At 47.7% G+C, this 17632-nt stretch overlaps 1 protein-coding gene across 5 annotated transcripts in view; it reads left to right on the top strand.

The window, feature by feature from the left end:
• IL11RA (interleukin 11 receptor subunit alpha) overlaps window positions 1-17632 on the top strand; it is a 113756-nt gene that overhangs the window by 83094 nt on the left and 13030 nt on the right. For all 5 annotated transcript variants that reach the window (XM_083354864.1, XM_083354866.1, XM_083354862.1 and 2 more), the window contains 2 exons: window positions 13732-13831; window positions 14057-14117. In XM_083354864.1, the coding sequence (XP_083210990.1) occupies window positions 13732-13831; window positions 14057-14117 (161 nt within the window). The remainder of the gene's footprint in view (window positions 1-13731; window positions 13832-14056; window positions 14118-17632) is intronic.

Here is a 17632-nt window from a genome sequence, read left to right as displayed (position 1 = left end):
TTTTGGTTTCCAAGCACTGCCTGCACGCCTGCAGTCTTGGCAAGGCGTCTAGTAATAAAGGAACTTTATCTCAGGTTGAAGTATGTTCTTGAAATACTCTATGGAATTCTTCGTCTGATGAAGAGCTTTGGCGCCAGCCTGCCAGGGAGCAACAAAGGGCAATTTTAATCATTGTACAAAAAAACTCATCCTCTTCCTTTTAAACAATGGATCCAGGATATCAGCGTGTAGTTTATTCTTGAAGCATTTCCGTGTTCTAAAAATGAAAGGACGATCCATTTCTTTCTGTACCATCTGGAGTAAAGAATATGGTCAAGGACTGGCTTAATTTTTTTACGTTATATCCAGTTAATATATGGATCTCTTTTTTTTCCCTATTAACAGCTTCCCCCCTGACTTTGGAAGGTCGCAAAAGGGGATCACGTGATCCCGGGACGCTGAAACCATCATAAATAAATAAATAAATAAATAAATAAATAAATAAATACGAGTCAGTTGCCAAGAGTCTGAATTTTGATCACCTGATTGTGGGGATGCTGCAATGGTCATGAGAGTGAAAAACGGTCGCAAGTCAATTTTTCCCAGTGCTGTTGTAACTTTGAATGATCACTAAACAAGTGGCTGTAAGTCGAGGACAAGATATGAATTAAAGAAACTTCCGATTTCTTATAAAATCATCAACCCCGAAAAATCTAGTAGCCATCCCTTTTTGAACATTCTTCAACGGTTCTAATAAACATGAAATCCCACTTTCTGATGTATTTGCATTAGAAGCCAACATATTGTACCAAACACAGATTTCAAAGCCTTACAGGGAGACTTAAAGTAGATCTAAAATAGCAGCACAACTTTGAAGAAGATTTGTAACTCAGGGTTGAAATGAGGGGTCCTTGGTGTTCTCTGAGCTTGTTTGTTTTCCTACACTGATGATGTTACCTCGTTAGGGTAATGAAACGTTTGCAAGAAAACAAGCAAGCTCAGAGAGCACCAACGATCCCTCAGCACAGCTTCCCTTGTTGATTGACAAGTCTGGTAGCTGCTGATGGGATTTGGGGGAGGATATTCTCATGTATTCAGGCCCAACTTCTTTTATCTGGTCCAGCTGAGATTTTTCTTTGATTTCCTTAAGGACTCAGTTCCTTGTTATGTACCTCCTCCCAAAGGGATCGATGGAATGGCTTGCCTCCAGAAATTGTGGCTGCTCCGTCACTGGAGGTCTTCAAGAAGATATTGGATAGCCATTTTATTTATTTTATTTTTTATTTTAATTCCATTTATATCCCGCCCTTCTCCAAAGACTCAGGGCGGCTTACACGCTTAGCAATAGCCTTCATTCTATGTATATGCCTGCTTATTAGGGCTTTCACACACACCCCAAGCGGCATTATTACAAAGTCAGCTTAATTGCCCCCAACAATCTGGGTCCTCATTTTACCTACCTGGGAAGGATGGAAGGCTGAGTCAACCTTGTGCCTGGTGGGACGCGAACCTGCACTAATTGCAGGCAGCTGGTGTTACTTAAGGAGGCATTAGCCCACTGCTCCACCAAGGCTCTGAAATGGTACAGGAGTTGGACGAGAAGACCTCCAAGGTCCCTTCCAACTCTATTATTCTTGTTCTGTTTAATCTCGTAACCAACCCTTCTTAGGTGCCTCCTTCGTCTTTAGTGTGGCAGCCACAGCCTAGCCTTGCAGCCACAGCAGCCACTTCTCCTGGGCATCAGAGTACTTTCCACCAAATAACAATAATGATAGTAATAATGTTGGAAGGGACCTTGGAGGTCGTCTAGTCCAACCCCCTGCTCAGGCAGGAAACCCTATACCGTTTCAGGCAAATGGCTGTCCAGTCTCCTCTTAAAAACTTCCAGTGTTGGAGAATTCACCACTTCTGGAGGCAGGTTGTTCCACTGGATGATGATGATGATGATGATGATGATGATGATGATTATTATTATTATTATTATTATTATTATTATTATTATTAATTTTATTTATATACCGCCCTTCTCCCGAAGGACTCAGGGCGGTGAACAGGGCAGTATATGTTAAAAGACAAAATACAAAAATTAAAAGAGATTAAACAAAATGCCCACAATTCTTACAATAAGTTAAAACACATTAAAATAAGTTAAAACACATTAATAAAACCCAACCCCATCCCATCAGGCCAGGCCAGCTTGTTCGAAGAGGTAAGTCTTTAGATCGCGCCGGAAGGAGCGGAGGTCGGGCGCCATCCAGAGCTCAACCGGAAGATGGTTCCATAAATCCGCCCTCCCCCTGGGGGCCACCAGTCGACATTCTTTGACCGGTGGCACCCTGAGGAGGCCCTCTCTGTGGGAGCGAACTGGGCAGAGGCTGGGTTGTTCTGACTGTCAGGAAGTTTCTCCTTAGTTCTAGGTTGCTTCACTCCTTGATTAGTTTCCATCCGTTGCTTCTTGTCCTGCCTTCAGGGGCTTTGGAGAATAGCTTGGCTCCTTTTTTGTGGCAGCCCCTGAGATATTGGAACGCTGCTATCATGTCACCCCTCATCCTTCATTAAACTAGACATGCCCAATTCCAGCAACCATTCCTTATATGTTTTAGTCTCAAGTCCCCTAATCCTCTTTGTTGCTCTTCTCTGCACTCTTTCTAGAGTCTCGACATCTTTTTTACATCGTGGTGACCAAAACTGGATGCAGTATTCCAGGTGTGGCCTTACCAAGGCCTTGTAAAGTGGTATTAGTACTTGACGTGATCTTGGGGGTCTCCTTCCAACTTCTGCAGCTCCCTCCAACTTCTGGTGGAGTTGAGCCACAGTTCTTCAGTGGGCGAAGCCCTGAGTGTGCAGGTGACCAGTTCGGATTCGTGGCTATCATCCACCTTGCTTAGGTGCCTCCTTCATCTTTAGCGTGGCAGCTTCAGCCTGGCCTCCAAGGTGGGCATCTCTTGGGACCTTCCCAAACCTGGTTCTGGCACTCCTCTTGGGGTTAAGCGTTCAACCCAGCCTCAGTTTCTTTCTGGCCTCCAAAGAACCTGGGCAGCATCCCTAGCACTTCATTCTGCAGATGAGCTGGAAAACAGGCTGGCTGGGGAGGATGGGACTCGTAATGCACGATAACCAGAGAGCAAAATGTATTCCAGATCTTATCAGAAGAAAACAACACAGCATGTTTTCCTGGGCCTGGCATTCATTCATTCATTCATTCATTCATTCATTGCAATTGTATTTATTTAAAACGTTTATATGAGAGTTGTCTGCCAGCGAGACAGCAGCAAAATACATTAAATAAATAAAACGAATAAATTGGTATAGCCGCCCATCTTTCAACCAACTCTGAGCAGCTCCTCGTCTAAAATGAGAAGACATATAAAATCATGCTAAAGCTATAAAACTCAATCGGTTAAAAACGTTTCCCCGTCTCCCATTTCCTTCTCCTTTGAAAAAAACCACTCAGGAATGAAGGTATAAATTTACCTGTTGGGAAAATGCCACTTTTCTTCCCCGCTGAAGGGGTCGGGATCGGGATCGTATGGGTGGTGCTGTATTTCCAAACAAACAAGAATTCTCTTTCCCCCCCAAAAAAAAATTGATTTAAATCCCAGAAGTGTCTCTGTCTGTCTGTCTGTCTGTCTGTCTGTCTGTCTGTCTGTCTGTCTGTCTGTCTGTCTGTCTGTCTCTCTCTCTCTCTCTCTCTCTCTCTCTCTCTCTCTCTCTCTCTCTCTCTCTCTGTGTGTGTGTGTGTGTGTGTGTGTGTGTGTGTGTGTGTATCAGGAGGAGGTCCAGCTCTTTGAATATGCTTTCTTGGAGCATATTCAAAAGCTGCTGGGAGGCCCCTGCCTGGCAGAGGGCTTCGATTTAGGAATTATTTTATATTCCCCTAATAGGGTCCTCTCTGGCTTTGGGGGATGAAAAGACCTCAAACCTGGTAATTTTTCTTCTTTAGCTCCAGCAAGTTTAGCCTTTGAGTTGTACTTTTCCATCTTTCTTTTTGTTGCACAGCCAAAATACCAATTCAAAAAGGGAAGACCGCAGAATTAAAAATGAGTATTTTTGCAATTCTGTTCCACTTTCTCTGGCCAGACTTACCAAGTACGCTGGGCATGGAGCCATAACAGACGGACGATATGGAGAATTTGCCTCCAGAAGCTCCCCATCCTGCCACAGAACAAGCAGTCCTCATCTTGCAACCACAATGGGGACTAGAATTTCCGTGGCTAAGCAAGAGTGGTTGTTAAGTGAATCCAACACAATTTTATGAGCTTTTTGCCACAGTGGTTAAGTGGGTCACGTGATCATTAAGTGAATCCGGCTCCCCCATTGACTTTGCGTGTCAGAAGCTGGCTGGGGAGGTTGCAAATGGCCGTCACATGACACACACACACACACACACACACACACACACACACACACAAACACACACACACACCGAAATACTGTAACGGTCATAGGTCCGTGTCAGTTGCCAAATGCCCAAATTTTGATCATGTGACCATGGTGATGCCACAGTGGTCACCAGCACGGGGGTGTTTGTTAGTCACTTTTATCATTCTTGTTTTAACTTTGAACGGTCAAATGGTCGTAAGTTCAAGGACCGCCTGTATTCTATGGAAAGAGGAGCCACTTTTGTTGCTGATCACCGCAGGTCCGCCTCCCACACACAGAGAGCCTCTTGGGCCAAAGCTCAAAAGTATCTGTGTGAGGGAGGCAGTCCTGGCTTCCCCATCTTGGGTTAACCTCCCTGGATCCTATAGGACCGGGCTAGGCAACCTTGGCTCTTTTATGACTCGTGGACTTCAACTCCCAGAGTTCCTGAGCCAGCCATACTGAGGGAAAAAGGAGAGGTTTCCAAGCTGAGCCATGCTGGCTCAGGAATTCTGGGAGTTGAAGTCCACAAGTCATAAAAGAGCCAAGCTGGCCTACCCCTGCTATAGGACAATCAACAACTTTGGCTGCCTCATGCAACAAAGGCAATTTCGCCCTGTGGATGTGTCTCAAGTGAGACCCCTCCCCAGATTCACGCCCCCTCCTTTGAAGATCACGCTCCCGGGGTCTCAACGGGACAGTTTTTATTATTTCTTTGTTCATTTGCTTGTATTTTGCCTTTACTATTTTTACAAATAGCACAAGGTGCCAAACACACACCTTCCTCCTCCTATTTTCCCCACAACAACAACCCTGTGAGATGAGCTGGGCTGAGATAGAGTGATTGGCCCAAGGTCACTTGGCTAGCTTTCATGGCTAAGGCGAGACTAGAATTCACCATCTCCCAGTGATTGGCCCAAAGTAACCCAGATGGCTTTCATGTCATTAGTGGGACTAGAACTCACCGTCTCCTGGTGACAGGCCCAAGGTCACCCGCTGACTTTCATGCCTAAGGCAGGACTAGAACTCACTGTCTCCTAGTAATTGGCCCAATAGCGCATGCTGGCTGGGGAATTCTGGGAATTGAAGTCCACATGCCTTAAAAATTGCCAAGGTTGAGAAACACACTAGCACATGGTGGCTGGGGAATTCTGGGAGTTGAAGTCCACATATCTTAACGTTCCCAAGCTTGAGAGACATTGCATTAAATAGTAATTTGTAATGGAATAAACGGTTTATCTGGAAATATTTCCTTGCCTAATGCAGTCACATTCCCTGCAGGCATCTACCCAGACAGTTGGACTTGGCCCGGGCTTGTCATGTGGCACTGAGTTCCACAGCCCTGCAGCTGCCAAATAGATGAAAAGCCGTTTCTGAGCTGCCAACTCCACGAGAAAGCAACTAGGCAGCTCTGTTCTGTGATTGATGAGGTCCTGGAAGGCATGAAAGCTCTCCAAAGCGAAACCACACTTGGCTTTCCTGAGCGAGGTTGATTCATTGTTTGATTTGGCCTCCAAACAGCTTCTTGCCCAAACGGCCTCTTCAAGAGAAGGGGGAACAAGGCGGCATTCCGGGGAACCAATTCAGATACAAGCAGTCCTCGTCTTACAACCGTAACTGGAACCAGAATTTCTCTTGTTAAGGCAGCTGTTAAGTGAGTCACGTCCAGCTTTATGACCTTTTTGCCACAGTTGTTAAGCAAATCATTGCAGTTGTTAGGTGAATCACGTGGCTCCTGAGGGAGTCACTCGGTTGTTAAGTGAATCTAGCTCCCCCCCCCCCGCCATTGACTTTGCTTGGTGGAAGCCGGCTGGGATCAGGTGACCCGGGACGCTGTAATTGTCGTAAATGCAGGCTGTGCCCAAATTTTGATCACATGGGAGTGCTGTGACAGTTGTAAGTCTGAGGACCAGTCGTAAGGGACTTTTTTCAGTGCCTTTCTAACTTTGAACGGTTGCTAAATGAATCGTTAGAATTTCAGGACTGCCCGTATCAATGTTTTTAAGATACTACATTAGCATACCTAATGAATACAGGGGCAAGAATACAAGCAGTCCTCGACTTACAACTGAGCCCAAAATTTCTGTTGCTAAGCAAAACATTTGTCAAGTGAGTTTTGCTCCCTTTCATGATGTTTCTTGCCACTGTCATTAAGTGAATCACTGCACCGGCTCGCCACAGGGCTGTGTGCTTAGCCCCTATCTGTACTCTTTGTACACATATGACTGTGTATCATCCAACCCATCTACTGCGATAATTAAGTTCGCAGATGATACTACCATGGTGGGTCTTATTACAGGTGGGGATGAGACAGCATACAGGGCGGAGGTACAAAAACTATCCATATGGTGTTGTAACAACAACTTGTACCTGAACATCGGCAAGACGAAAGAGATGGTGTTAGACTTCTGGAGAAAAAAGGAGGAACCTGCCCCACTTTACATCGGGGAGGACTGTGTGGAGAGAGTTTCCTCCTTTAAATTTCTGGGAGTCTACCTCTGTGAAGATCTTACCTGGAAAGTTAGCACAACTCAGGTGGCCAGAAAGGCCCAACAGAGGCTTCACTTTCTCAGGGTCTTGTGGAAGAACAGGGTAGAACAACGGCTAATGACCCTCTTTTACCGGTCTACTATAGAGAGCGTCCTCTCGTACGGTATTGTGGTTTGGTATGCTGGTCTGACAGCCGCGGATAGGAAAGTATTACAGAGGGTGGTGAGCACAGCACAAGACATTGTGGGTTGCCCCCTGACACCACTGGTTGACATCGCCAGGGCTCGCTGCCTTGGAAGAGTGAGGAAAATTCTCAGGGATGACTCACACCCTGGACGGTATCTCTTTACTCTCCTACCATCGGGTAGGAGATATAGGAGTATAGCCAGCCATACCAACAGGCTGAAGAACAGTTTTTATCCATGGGCTGTTAGGCTTTTGAACGGGATATAATTTTATAAACTTTATGCATGATTGACTTGCGAGGCCGGTGTGTTGTGCAATTAGCTCACACGGTGTAATAAGATGGAGGGTTTGTGTCACTGTAAGTTGGGGGTGGGGGCACGAAGGGAGGCTCAGCCAATCTCAATGTATACATGGTTGTACTTTGACAATAAAGGTTCATTCAATTAACATTGGTCATTAAGTGAAACTGGCTTCCCCCCCATTGACTTTGCCTGTCAGAAGGTCATAAAAGGGGATCCTATGACCCCGGGACACTGCAACCATCAGAAATACGAATCAGTTGCCAAGTGTCCAAATCTTGATCACAACCACCACGGGGATCCTGCAAGGATCGTAAGCGTGAAAAATGATGATAAGTCACTTTTTTCCAGTGCCGTTAAAATTTAGAATGGCCACTAAAAAAAAGGCGTAAGTCAAGGACTATCTGAGTTTCTTGCAAAAACTGCACCCCCAGAAAATCAGGTGTCCAGGATTGGGGAGGTCTGGATGACTCACTAGGCCAGGGGTAGGCAACCTTGGCTCTTTTATGACTGGTGGACTTCAACTCCCAGAATTACTGAGCCAGCATGGCTCAGAAGGGAAACCTCTCCCTTTTCCCTCAGCATGGCTGGCTCAGGAATTCTGGGAGTTGAAGTCCACGAGTCATAAAAAAGCCAAGGCTGCCTATCCCTGCGACTAGGCGCTCCACGAAGCCGCTCCCATCTCGTCTTTTCAGGCGGCTCTGAAAATGTCCAGGCTGTAATTTTCCTGCTCTGAAGCTCATTATGATAACAACCATTTGCAAAGGAAGAAAAACAGACATTTAACCTGATTGCTTTTGGGGGTAAGGGAAGCGCAGCTGAGTACAGTAGAAAGTAAGCCAAGTTATTTCTCTTTTTTAGAGCCACAAGGATAACACAGACAGTCCTCAACTTACGACCACAATGGAGACCAAAATTTCTGTGGCTAAACGAGAGAGAGGCGTTAAGTGAGTTTTGCCCCATTTTACAAGTTTTCTCGCCACAGTTGTAGAGTGAATCACTGCCGTTCCTAAGTTAGTAACACAGTCGTTAAGTGAATCTCCATTGACTTTGCTTGTCAGAAGGTCGTAAAAGAGGAATCATGTGACTCCAGGACACTGCAACCGTCATAAATATGAGTCAGTTGCCAAGAGTCTGAATTTTGATCACCTGACCCTGGGGGAGGCTGCTACAGTCATTAAGAATAAAAAAATAAGTCACTTTTTTCAGGGCCGTTGTGACTTTGAATGGTCACTAAATGAATGGTTATAAGTCAAGGACTGCCTATCCTGAGCAAGAAGAGCCATCCTAACCTGCAGAGGCAAACTTTATAGCTTAGATCCTATTTTGCTCTAGAGATTGCAAAGCGTAACCCCCGGTCCGTGGACCAGTACTGGGCCACAGCGTGCCAGCAACCAGTCCGCATAAACAAGCAAAGCCCCATCTGCAGGATGCAGGCAGCACACAAAACCACGCACCCTCCGGCCTGTGGAAAAACGGAACCAGCTCCTGGTGCCCAAAAGGTTGGGGACCTCTGGTGTAGAAGATGGTGTAGCGACTGCCAGTCCGTTGTTGTGGCACGCAGGCTTGGCAGCTGCACCCTGACTCTGGACTTTGCGATGGACACAAAACTGCTGCAGTTTGCATGCCCTGCGGCCTCTTGTGAGAAGTTAGGCAGACAGAATAACAGAGCTGGAAGGGACCCTGGAGGTCATTTAGTCCAACCCCCGAGTCAAGGAGGAAATCCTGTGTCTTCTTACAAGTGTCCAGTGTTGGAGCACTCATGACTTCTGGAGGCAAAGCATTCTTCTGATTAGCAGACTTAACACAGTTGGGAGGGACCTTGGGGGGGTCTTCTTGTCCAACCCCCTGCTCAAGCAGGAGTCCCTGTACCATTCCAGGCAAATGACTGTCCCATCTCTTCTTAAAAACCTCCAGTGTTTGAGCACCCACAACTTCTGAAGGGAAGCTGTTCCCCTGGTTAACTGTTCTCACTGTTGGGAAGTTTCTCCTTAGCTCTAGGTTGGATTTCTCGTTGATAAGCTTCCATCTCTCACTTCCTGTCCTGCCTTCCTGTGCTTTGGAGAATAAGCTCCACCCCCTCTCCCTTAGGATAGCACCTCCAGGATTGGAAGATGCTATGGTGTCAACCCCCCCCAATCCTTCTCTTCTGTAGGCCAATCATATCTAGTACCCTCAATTTTTCATTGTAAGGTTTAGCCTCCAGACCCTTAATCATAACAGAATAACAGAGTTGGAAGGGGTCTTGGAGGCCATCTGGTCCAACCCCCTGCTCAAGCAGGAGACCCCCCCTTTCTCGGTTATACCAAGACTCTGCTCGGCTCGGCCCAATCTTGGTTTCTTCTGCGGCTGTGCGAATGCCTGGGCATCTGCCCACATTGGGGGAAAGAGAGCGGTTTGATTTCGCCTACTTTTGATTGGTTTCTCGGGAGAGAAAGCAGCGGAGCAAGAGGTTGGCTCTGCTGCTTCTTCGCCCGTGCCTTTTGCGCCTCTCTCCAGGCCGCCTGTGGAATCTCCGTCTAAATAAACACGCCGATCCATTATGGGCTGGAGATAATGTTGTTTTTTTCCATGTCAAACGGTTCCAGACATCGCAGTTCACCAAATACTTTGTTCGGCCTGCTCGGTAGGAGCAGCAAAAAAAAAAAAAATGGCTTAAAGGGGATTTAGCCTCCCTCTCAGAGCCTGGGTGGGGGATAAAAGGAGAACCACAGGCTGATCTTGGCTGTGGTTTGGGGGTTTGGGGGTCCGGGAGGGGGTGGTGGGGCGGGCTGCTGTAGACCAGAGCGGTGCTTAGTCTGAGGTTGTGACTGAGGAAATTCAGGGCAGAACAATTCAGCCTCAGTCCCAGTCTAGAGACAGCTAATTGCAGAAATATTTCCATCCCTTTCCAAAGTCTTGTCCCGGGTTCATCTCGCTGAACGCCAAAGCTTTCATTTGTTTACTACAGCTATCGCTGCAATCCCCCGTGGCGCCACCCTGCTGCCTGGTTCTCTGCACAAGGCGCACAGAATTGGCACCTAAGACAGGGCACACCTGAGGGGTTCACGCCAGGACATCCGGAGCTGAGCTGCTTGGAAGTGGAGTGGTGCCACTTGGAGGAAGGGGGAAACCCGGAGCAGATACAGAACAGCGCAAACCTCAGCCACCCTAATGTGCTAAGGTGGGGGAGGACAAGGGGCCTCTCTGCGAGAAGCAGCATTCTGGACGGGAGAACAGAGTCCCTTCATGGCTGTGGCTCTGATCAGGTGCTAAAGTTAAAAAAGTAGGTGGTCCTCGGAAGAACGGAATTGGAAGGGACCTCAGAGGTCTTCTAGTCCAACCCCCTGCTCAAGCAGGAGACCATTCTGGACAAATGGTTGTCTGATATCTTCTTAAGCAGAGGTCCCAAAACCTTTTGGGCACCAGAGACCGGTTCTGTGGAGAGAGGTTTTTCCGCGGACCGGAGCGTGTGTGGTTTTGTGTGCTGCCTGCATCTCGTGGATGGGGCTTGGCTTGTTTGTGCGGACCGGTTGCTGGCATGCCGTGGCCCGGTAGTGGTCCACGGACCGGGGGTTGGGGACCCCTGTGCTTAAGAACCTCCAGTGTTGGAGCACCCACAATATTTTTGTATTCTGTATTTTTATATGTGCCCTGTTCACCGCCCTGAGTCCTTCGGGAGAAGGGCGGTATACAAATATAATAAATACTAAATACTATCTGAAGGCAACTTCATTTCCACTGGTTAATTGTTCTCGCTGTCAGGAAGTTTCTCCTTAGTTCCAGGTTGCTTCTCTCCTTGGTTGGTTTCCATCCGTTGTTTCTTGTCCTGCTTTCAGGTGCTTTGGAGAATAGCTTGACTCCCTCTTCTTTGTGGCAGCCCCTCAAATATTGGAACTCTGCTATCAGGTCACCCATATCCTTCTTTTCACTAGACTAGACACACCCTACTCCTGCCACCGTTCTTATGTTTTAGCCTCCAGCCCCCTAATCATCTTTGTTGTTCTTCTCTGCCCTCTTTCCAGAGTCTCAACATCTTTTTCATGCGGTGGTGACCAAAACTGGATGCAGTATCCCAAATGTGGTCTTATCAAGGCATTATAAAGTGGCATTAACACTTCACATGATCTTGATTTTATCCCTTCCTGTTTGGGGCAGCTTTGTCTTTGACATCGTTATCTCTCTGCAGTGCATTTCTTCCAGCATTGATGCTGTGAGATCATCCAAACGGTCTTTGCTGTCCAGCCTGGAGAAATTCCTGTAGTCTGCATTTCTGACTCTGGGGTCTCCATGAGCACACGCTGGGGGGGGAGGGGAGTTCTGCCCTGTTGCAAAAATGCCTGGGGATCTTGGGAGGGGGGCACGTGAAGGAAGGGGAGGTGGGAATTGTGCATCAGATTTCAGGAGCCGGGATGGGGAGGGCTGAAAAAGGGAGCAAGGCAGGCCAGGGGGGCCTCTTGAGTAGATCTGTTTTGTTTTTAACTTCTGTGCATTACTTTGATCATCAAAGGACTGATTAAAAAGGCAAAAGGGGATGCAGCCATTCTGTTAGGGCAAGATTTTTTTAAAAATTCCATTTATATCCCGCCCTTCTCCGAAGACTCAGGGCGGCTTACAAGCTTAGCAGTAGCCTTCATTCTATGTATATGCCTGCTTATTAGGGCTTTCACACACACACACCCAAGCGGCATTATTACAAAGTCAGCTTAATTGCCCCCAACAATCTGGGTCCTCATTTTACCTACCTCGGAAGGATGGAAGGCTGAGTCAACCTTGAGCCTGGTGGGACTCGAACCTGCACTAATTGCAGGCAGCCGGTGTTACTTAAGGAGGCATTAGCCCACTGCTCCACCAAGATGGGGGTTTGGGGTAGAAATCGGGGAAAGATCTGGATCTCTGCCAGCAGCATGTGCCCAACTCCCCCTCCCAATTTTGCTCTGCTCCCCCACCCCTCACCCGCCTTCATGCGTCTAAATGCCATCTTGGGAATTCCCTCTCACCTATCTCTTCAAACCAAACCATGCCCAAAGGTGACATCTGTCCAGAGGGTGGAGGGGCGCCTCTGTTTCCGTTCCTGCCATTGATGTCTCCCCATGCCAATATTTGCCCAGCAGGAGCAGCTGTTTGAGTTTCCATGAACTATCGCCAGTGAAAAGCTTGCATCTGTTTTCCCTTGGAGGGTCTGATCCTTCCTGATCATTTGGGTGGAACTTTCTATCAGGAAGGAAGGAAGGAAGGAAGGAAGGAAGGAAGGAAGGAAGGAAGGAAGGAAGGAAGGAAGGAAGGAAGGAAGGAATAATAGAATAACAGAGTTGGAAGGGACCTGGGAAGCCTTATAGTCCAAGCCTCTGCTCAGTCAGGAAGGTCCATAACATTTTTTAAAAAATGGTTATCTAGTCTCTTCTTGAAGACCTCCAGTGATGGAGCACCACAATTTCTGGAGGCAGGTTGTTCCACTGGTTAAGGTAAAGGTAAAGGTTCCCCCGCACATGCGTGCTAGCCGTTTCCGACTCTAGGGGCTGGTGCTCATCTCCGTTTCAAAGCCGAAGAGCCAGCGCTTGTCCGAGGACGTCTCCGTGGTCATGTGGCCGGCATGACTAGACGCCAAAGGCGCACAGAACGCTGTTACCTTCCCACCGTAGTGGTCCCTATTTTTCTACTTGCATTTTCACGTGCTTTCAAACTGCTAGGTTGGCAGAAGCTGGGTTGAGTAACAGGCGCTCACTCTGCTACGCGGCACTCGGGATTCGACCCGCCAAACTGCCAACCTTCTGATCGACAAACTCAGCGTCCTAACCCACTGAGCCACCACGTCCCTATATGTTCCACTGGTTAATTGTTCTCAAATGTCAGGAAATTTCTCCTTCGTTCTAGGTTGCTTCTCTCCTTGATTAGTTTCCATCTGTTGCTTCTTGTCCTGCCTTCAGGTGCTTTGGAAAATAGGTTGACGCCCCCCTTTTTTTGTGGCTAGCCCCTCAAATATGGGAAGACTGCTATCCTGTTACCCCCAGTCCTTCTTTTCATTAAACTAGACATACCTAATTCCTACAACCGTTCTTCATATGTTTTAGCCTCCAGTCCTGTATGGAGAAAGAAGGAGGGGGGGGAGGAGGGAAGGGAAGGGAAGGGAAGGGAGAGGGAGAGAGAGAGAGAGAGAGAGAGAGAGAGAGAGAGAGAGAGAGAGAGAGAGAGAGAGAGAGAGGAAAGAAAGAAAGAAAGAAAGAAAGAAAGAAAGAAAGAAAGAAACAAAGAAAGAAAGAAAGAAAGAAAGAAAGAAAGAAAGAAAGAAAGAAAGAAAGAAAGAAAGAAAGAAAGAAAGAAAGAAAGAAAGTCAGTCACAGGATTGGAAACAGCAACCCCACAGCTTTTCAATTTTAGCAATCAACCTCCTGATGTTGTTCTTTTTTCTCCCTCCACCCCTCCTTTGGCCCCTTAGATGCTGAGCCTCACCAGCTGGGTGAGCAGAGGGCTGGTCCTTTTTGCCATGGTGGTCACAACCACTTCCATCACCATATCAGGAGAATGGGGCGAAGAAGGTGAGCCCCAAGTTCAGCCCGCGCTGGGAGGGCTGCCTGTAGAGGGTGTGGGGAGGGGGGGTCACTTTTGGCCAAAACAACCCACCAGCCTTCGTAAGGAGGAGGGAAGAGGGACTGCAAGGTCCCACTCTTAAGGCCAAAGACATGGCTGCACATCCTCTGGCAAACTTGGGATCCATGAAGCAGTGGAGCACCAAGTCTCATGCTCTGGGGCTTTTCTTGCAGGGGTGACCTATGCCGAGCTCGGGAGTGACGTGGCTCTGAAATGCCCTGGAGCAAACCCAAGGTAGGTACCTGAGCAGGCCCGATCCTGGTCCCACCCAGGTGTCTTGTGCAGAATGTGTCCAGCTGAGGGTCTGAAGATCCCCAAGGTGATCCCTAAGGCGGTTGAAGGTACCTTGCCTTCTCTCCCTGTTTGCACTGTCATTAAAATCCCCCCTTTATGGAACGGGACAATTTAATTATTTAAAATAATTAGAATTTTTTTTATCACTCACATTTCATTTTGTCCCTCCTTTGGTATCCTTTCTTTAATGATTCCGTTTGACTGTTTCTACGATATTAGTGTAACTCTTGTCCCACGGCGAGTTGTCGTGTGGCAAATTGCCCACGGTGAGTTGTTCCATGCCAAGTTGGCTGCAGCGAGTTGCCGATGGCAAGTCAGCCGTGGCGAGTCGGTCATGGCAAGTTATCCCTCCACTTCCTAAGAGGCCAGAAGTTCAGGAGAAGTTTTCTCTTGAGTTTGGTTGTTTACTAGCAGACATTTCATTACCAATCTGGAGAACATCGTCAGTGCCAGGGAGGATGGAGTTTGCTCCCTTTTTATATGCCAGGGGTCTCCAACTCCCGGTCCACGGACTAGTAGCGGGCCATGACATGCCAGCAATCGGTCCACACAAACAAGCAAAGCCCCATCCGTGAGACTCAGGCAACACACAAAACCACACACCCTCCGATCCATGGAAAAACCTTTCTCCACGTAACTAGTCCCTGGTGCCCAAAAGGTTGGGGACCTCTATTTATATGCAGCAGCTTGCCCTGCCACTTTTGATAGGGGTGTAGTTTCCTCCTTGGTGAGTCCCTGATTATTGCTTTCTACTTGATAATTTGTCTGGTGCTGATGTCTGCTACCGTGTTTCCCTGAAAATAAGACCCAACCGGAAAATAAACCCTAGCGTGATTTTCCAGGACGCTCGTAATATAAACTCAGAAATAAGCCCCAGTTAAAGATCGTCAGCCAGACGGAGGCATTTAGTACCGTATTTCCCCGAAAATAAGACCTAATCAGAAAATAACGTGTCTTTTGGAACAAAAATTAATCTAAGACCAGGTCTTACTTTCGGTAAAACACTGTAGAAGGGATACGCAAGAGTTTTTGATTTTATTTTATTTTTAATTGTCTCTTTTGAATGGGGTGAAAATGAGGACATGTTGACTACCTAGTTGGATTCAGGTACCTCTTTGCTTCTGGAGTTTAGATCGAGCAGCTTGGTTTAAAGTTTTGTTTGCATTTTTTATTTTTTTATTTTTCAACTAATCTTAGAGATGCAGTCTTGATGGCGGTTGTCAGCATTTTTTGTGTGCTCAGGGTGACACAGTTTGTTCCAGTTGCTCCTTGAGGTTATCTATTGTTTAGTCTGAGGTGAGCATCCAGGATCATTAGCCCTGTCGTTTTTTTTCAGCTGCTTCGTTGAGCTATTTTCCACCCAGCTGGGCAGTTTATTGGAGGTTTGTATCCGACCCTGGTGGGGGGAGACACGCTGCCGTAGGTTTTCCTGCGGAAAAATAGTTGCTCCCTACTGGAAGTTTGCCTACGTGCAAATTTCTCCCGTTTACCAGCTTTCTGAAGCATTTGATGCCCATATGTAGAACCAATGGAAGATTATTGACTCCCTGGTGCTCTCTGAGCTTGGAAGACTTGCGGCAACCATGGTTTTTTTTACCTAGTCTTTACCCAATTAGGTAACATCATCAGTGCTAGAAGGGAGGGAGGTTTGCAGGGAGGAGGAGGAGGAGGACGAGGACGAGGACGAGGACAATGACTGTGGGGTCCCTGGTGCTCTCTGAGCTTGGTTGTTTTCTTGCAGACATTTCATGACCCAACTAAGTAATCTCATCAGTGCTAGAAGGGAGTGGGGTTTGTGGAGAAGAGGAGGAGGAGGACTGGGGTCCTTGGTGCTCTCTGAGCTTGGTTGTTTCCTTGCAGACATTTCATGACCCAACTAGGTAACATCATCAGTGCTAGAAGGGAGGGAGGTTTGCAGGGAGGAGGAGGAGGAGGACTATGGGGTCCTTGGTGCTCTCTGAGCTTGGTTGTTTCCTTGCAGACATTTCATGACCCAACTAGGGAACATCATCAGTGCTAGAAGGGAGGGAGGTTTGCAGGGAGGAGGAGGAGGAGGAGGAGGAGGAGGAGGACTATGGGGTCCTTGGTGCTCTCTGAGCTTGGTTGTTTCCTTGCAGACATTTCATGACCCAACTAGGTAACATCATCAGTGCTAGAAGGGAGGGAGGTTTGCAGGGAGGAGGAGGAGGAGGAGGAGGAGGACGAGGACGAGGACAATGACTGTGGGGTCCTTGGTGCTCTCTGAGCTTGGTTGTTTTCTTGCAGACATTTCATGACCCAACTAAGTAATCTCATCAGTGCTAGAAGGGAGTGGGGTTTGTGGAGAAGAGGAGGAGGAGGACTGGGGTCCTTGGTGCTCTCTGAGCTTGGTTGTTTCCTTGCAGACATTTCATGACCCAACTAGGTAACATCATCAGTGCTAGAAGGGAGGGAGGTTTGCAGGGAGGAGGAGGAGGAGGACTATGGGGTCCTTGGTGCTCTCTGAGCTTGGTTGTTTCCTTGCAGACATTTCATGACCCAACTAGGGAACATCATCAGTGCTAGAAGGGAGGGAGGTTTGCAGGGAGGAGGAGGAGGAGGAGGAGGAGGAGGACTATGGGGTCCTTGGTGCTCTCTGAGCTTGGTTGTTTCCTTGCAGACATTTCATGACCCAACTAGGTAACATCATCAGTGCTAGAAGGGAGGGAGGTTTGCAGGGAGGAGGAGGACGAGGACAATGACTGTGGGGTCCTTGGTGCTCTCTGAGCTGGGTGGTTTTCTTGCAGACATTTCATGACCCAACTAGGTAACATCATCAGTGCTTGAAGGAAGTGGGGTTTGTGGAGAGGAGGAGGAGGAGGAGGAGGAGGAGGAGGACTATGGGGTCCTTGGTGCTCTCTGAGCTTGGTTGTTTTCTTGCAGACATTTCATGACCCAACTAGGTAACATCATCAGTGCTTGAAGGAAGTGGGGTTTGTGGAGAGGAGGAGGAGGAGGAGGACTATGGGGTCCTTGGTGCTCTCTGAGCTTGGTTGTTTCCTTGCAGACATTTCATGACCCAACTAGGTAACATCATCAGTGCTTGAAGGAAGTGGGGTTTGTGGAGAGGAGGAGGAGGAGGAGGACTATGGGGTCCTTGGTGCTCTCTGAGCTTGGTTGTTTCCTTGCAGACATTTCATGACCCAACTAGGTAACATCATCAGTGCTAGAAGGGAGGGAGGTTTGCAGGGAGGAGGAGGAGGAGGATGAGTTCCTTGATACTCTCTGAGGTTGGCTGTCTTCTTGCAGACATTTCAATTACCTTTTCTAGGAAACTTCATCAGTGCTACAAGGGAGTGGGGTTTGCAGAGAGGAGAAGGAGGAGAACTGTGCAGTCTCTGATGCTCTCTGAGCTTGTTTTCTTGCAGACATTTTATTACCTGACTAGCAAACCTCCTGAGTGTGAGTTGAATGTGACGTGTGCTCCCTGTTTGGTA

The sequence above is a fragment of the Vipera ursinii genome, assembly GCF_947247035.1.
Source record: "Vipera ursinii genome assembly, chromosome: 2".
Classification (NCBI taxonomy): Eukaryota; Metazoa; Chordata; class Lepidosauria; order Squamata; family Viperidae; genus Vipera; species Vipera ursinii.
This window is presented reverse-complemented; position numbering and strand designations above follow the sequence as displayed.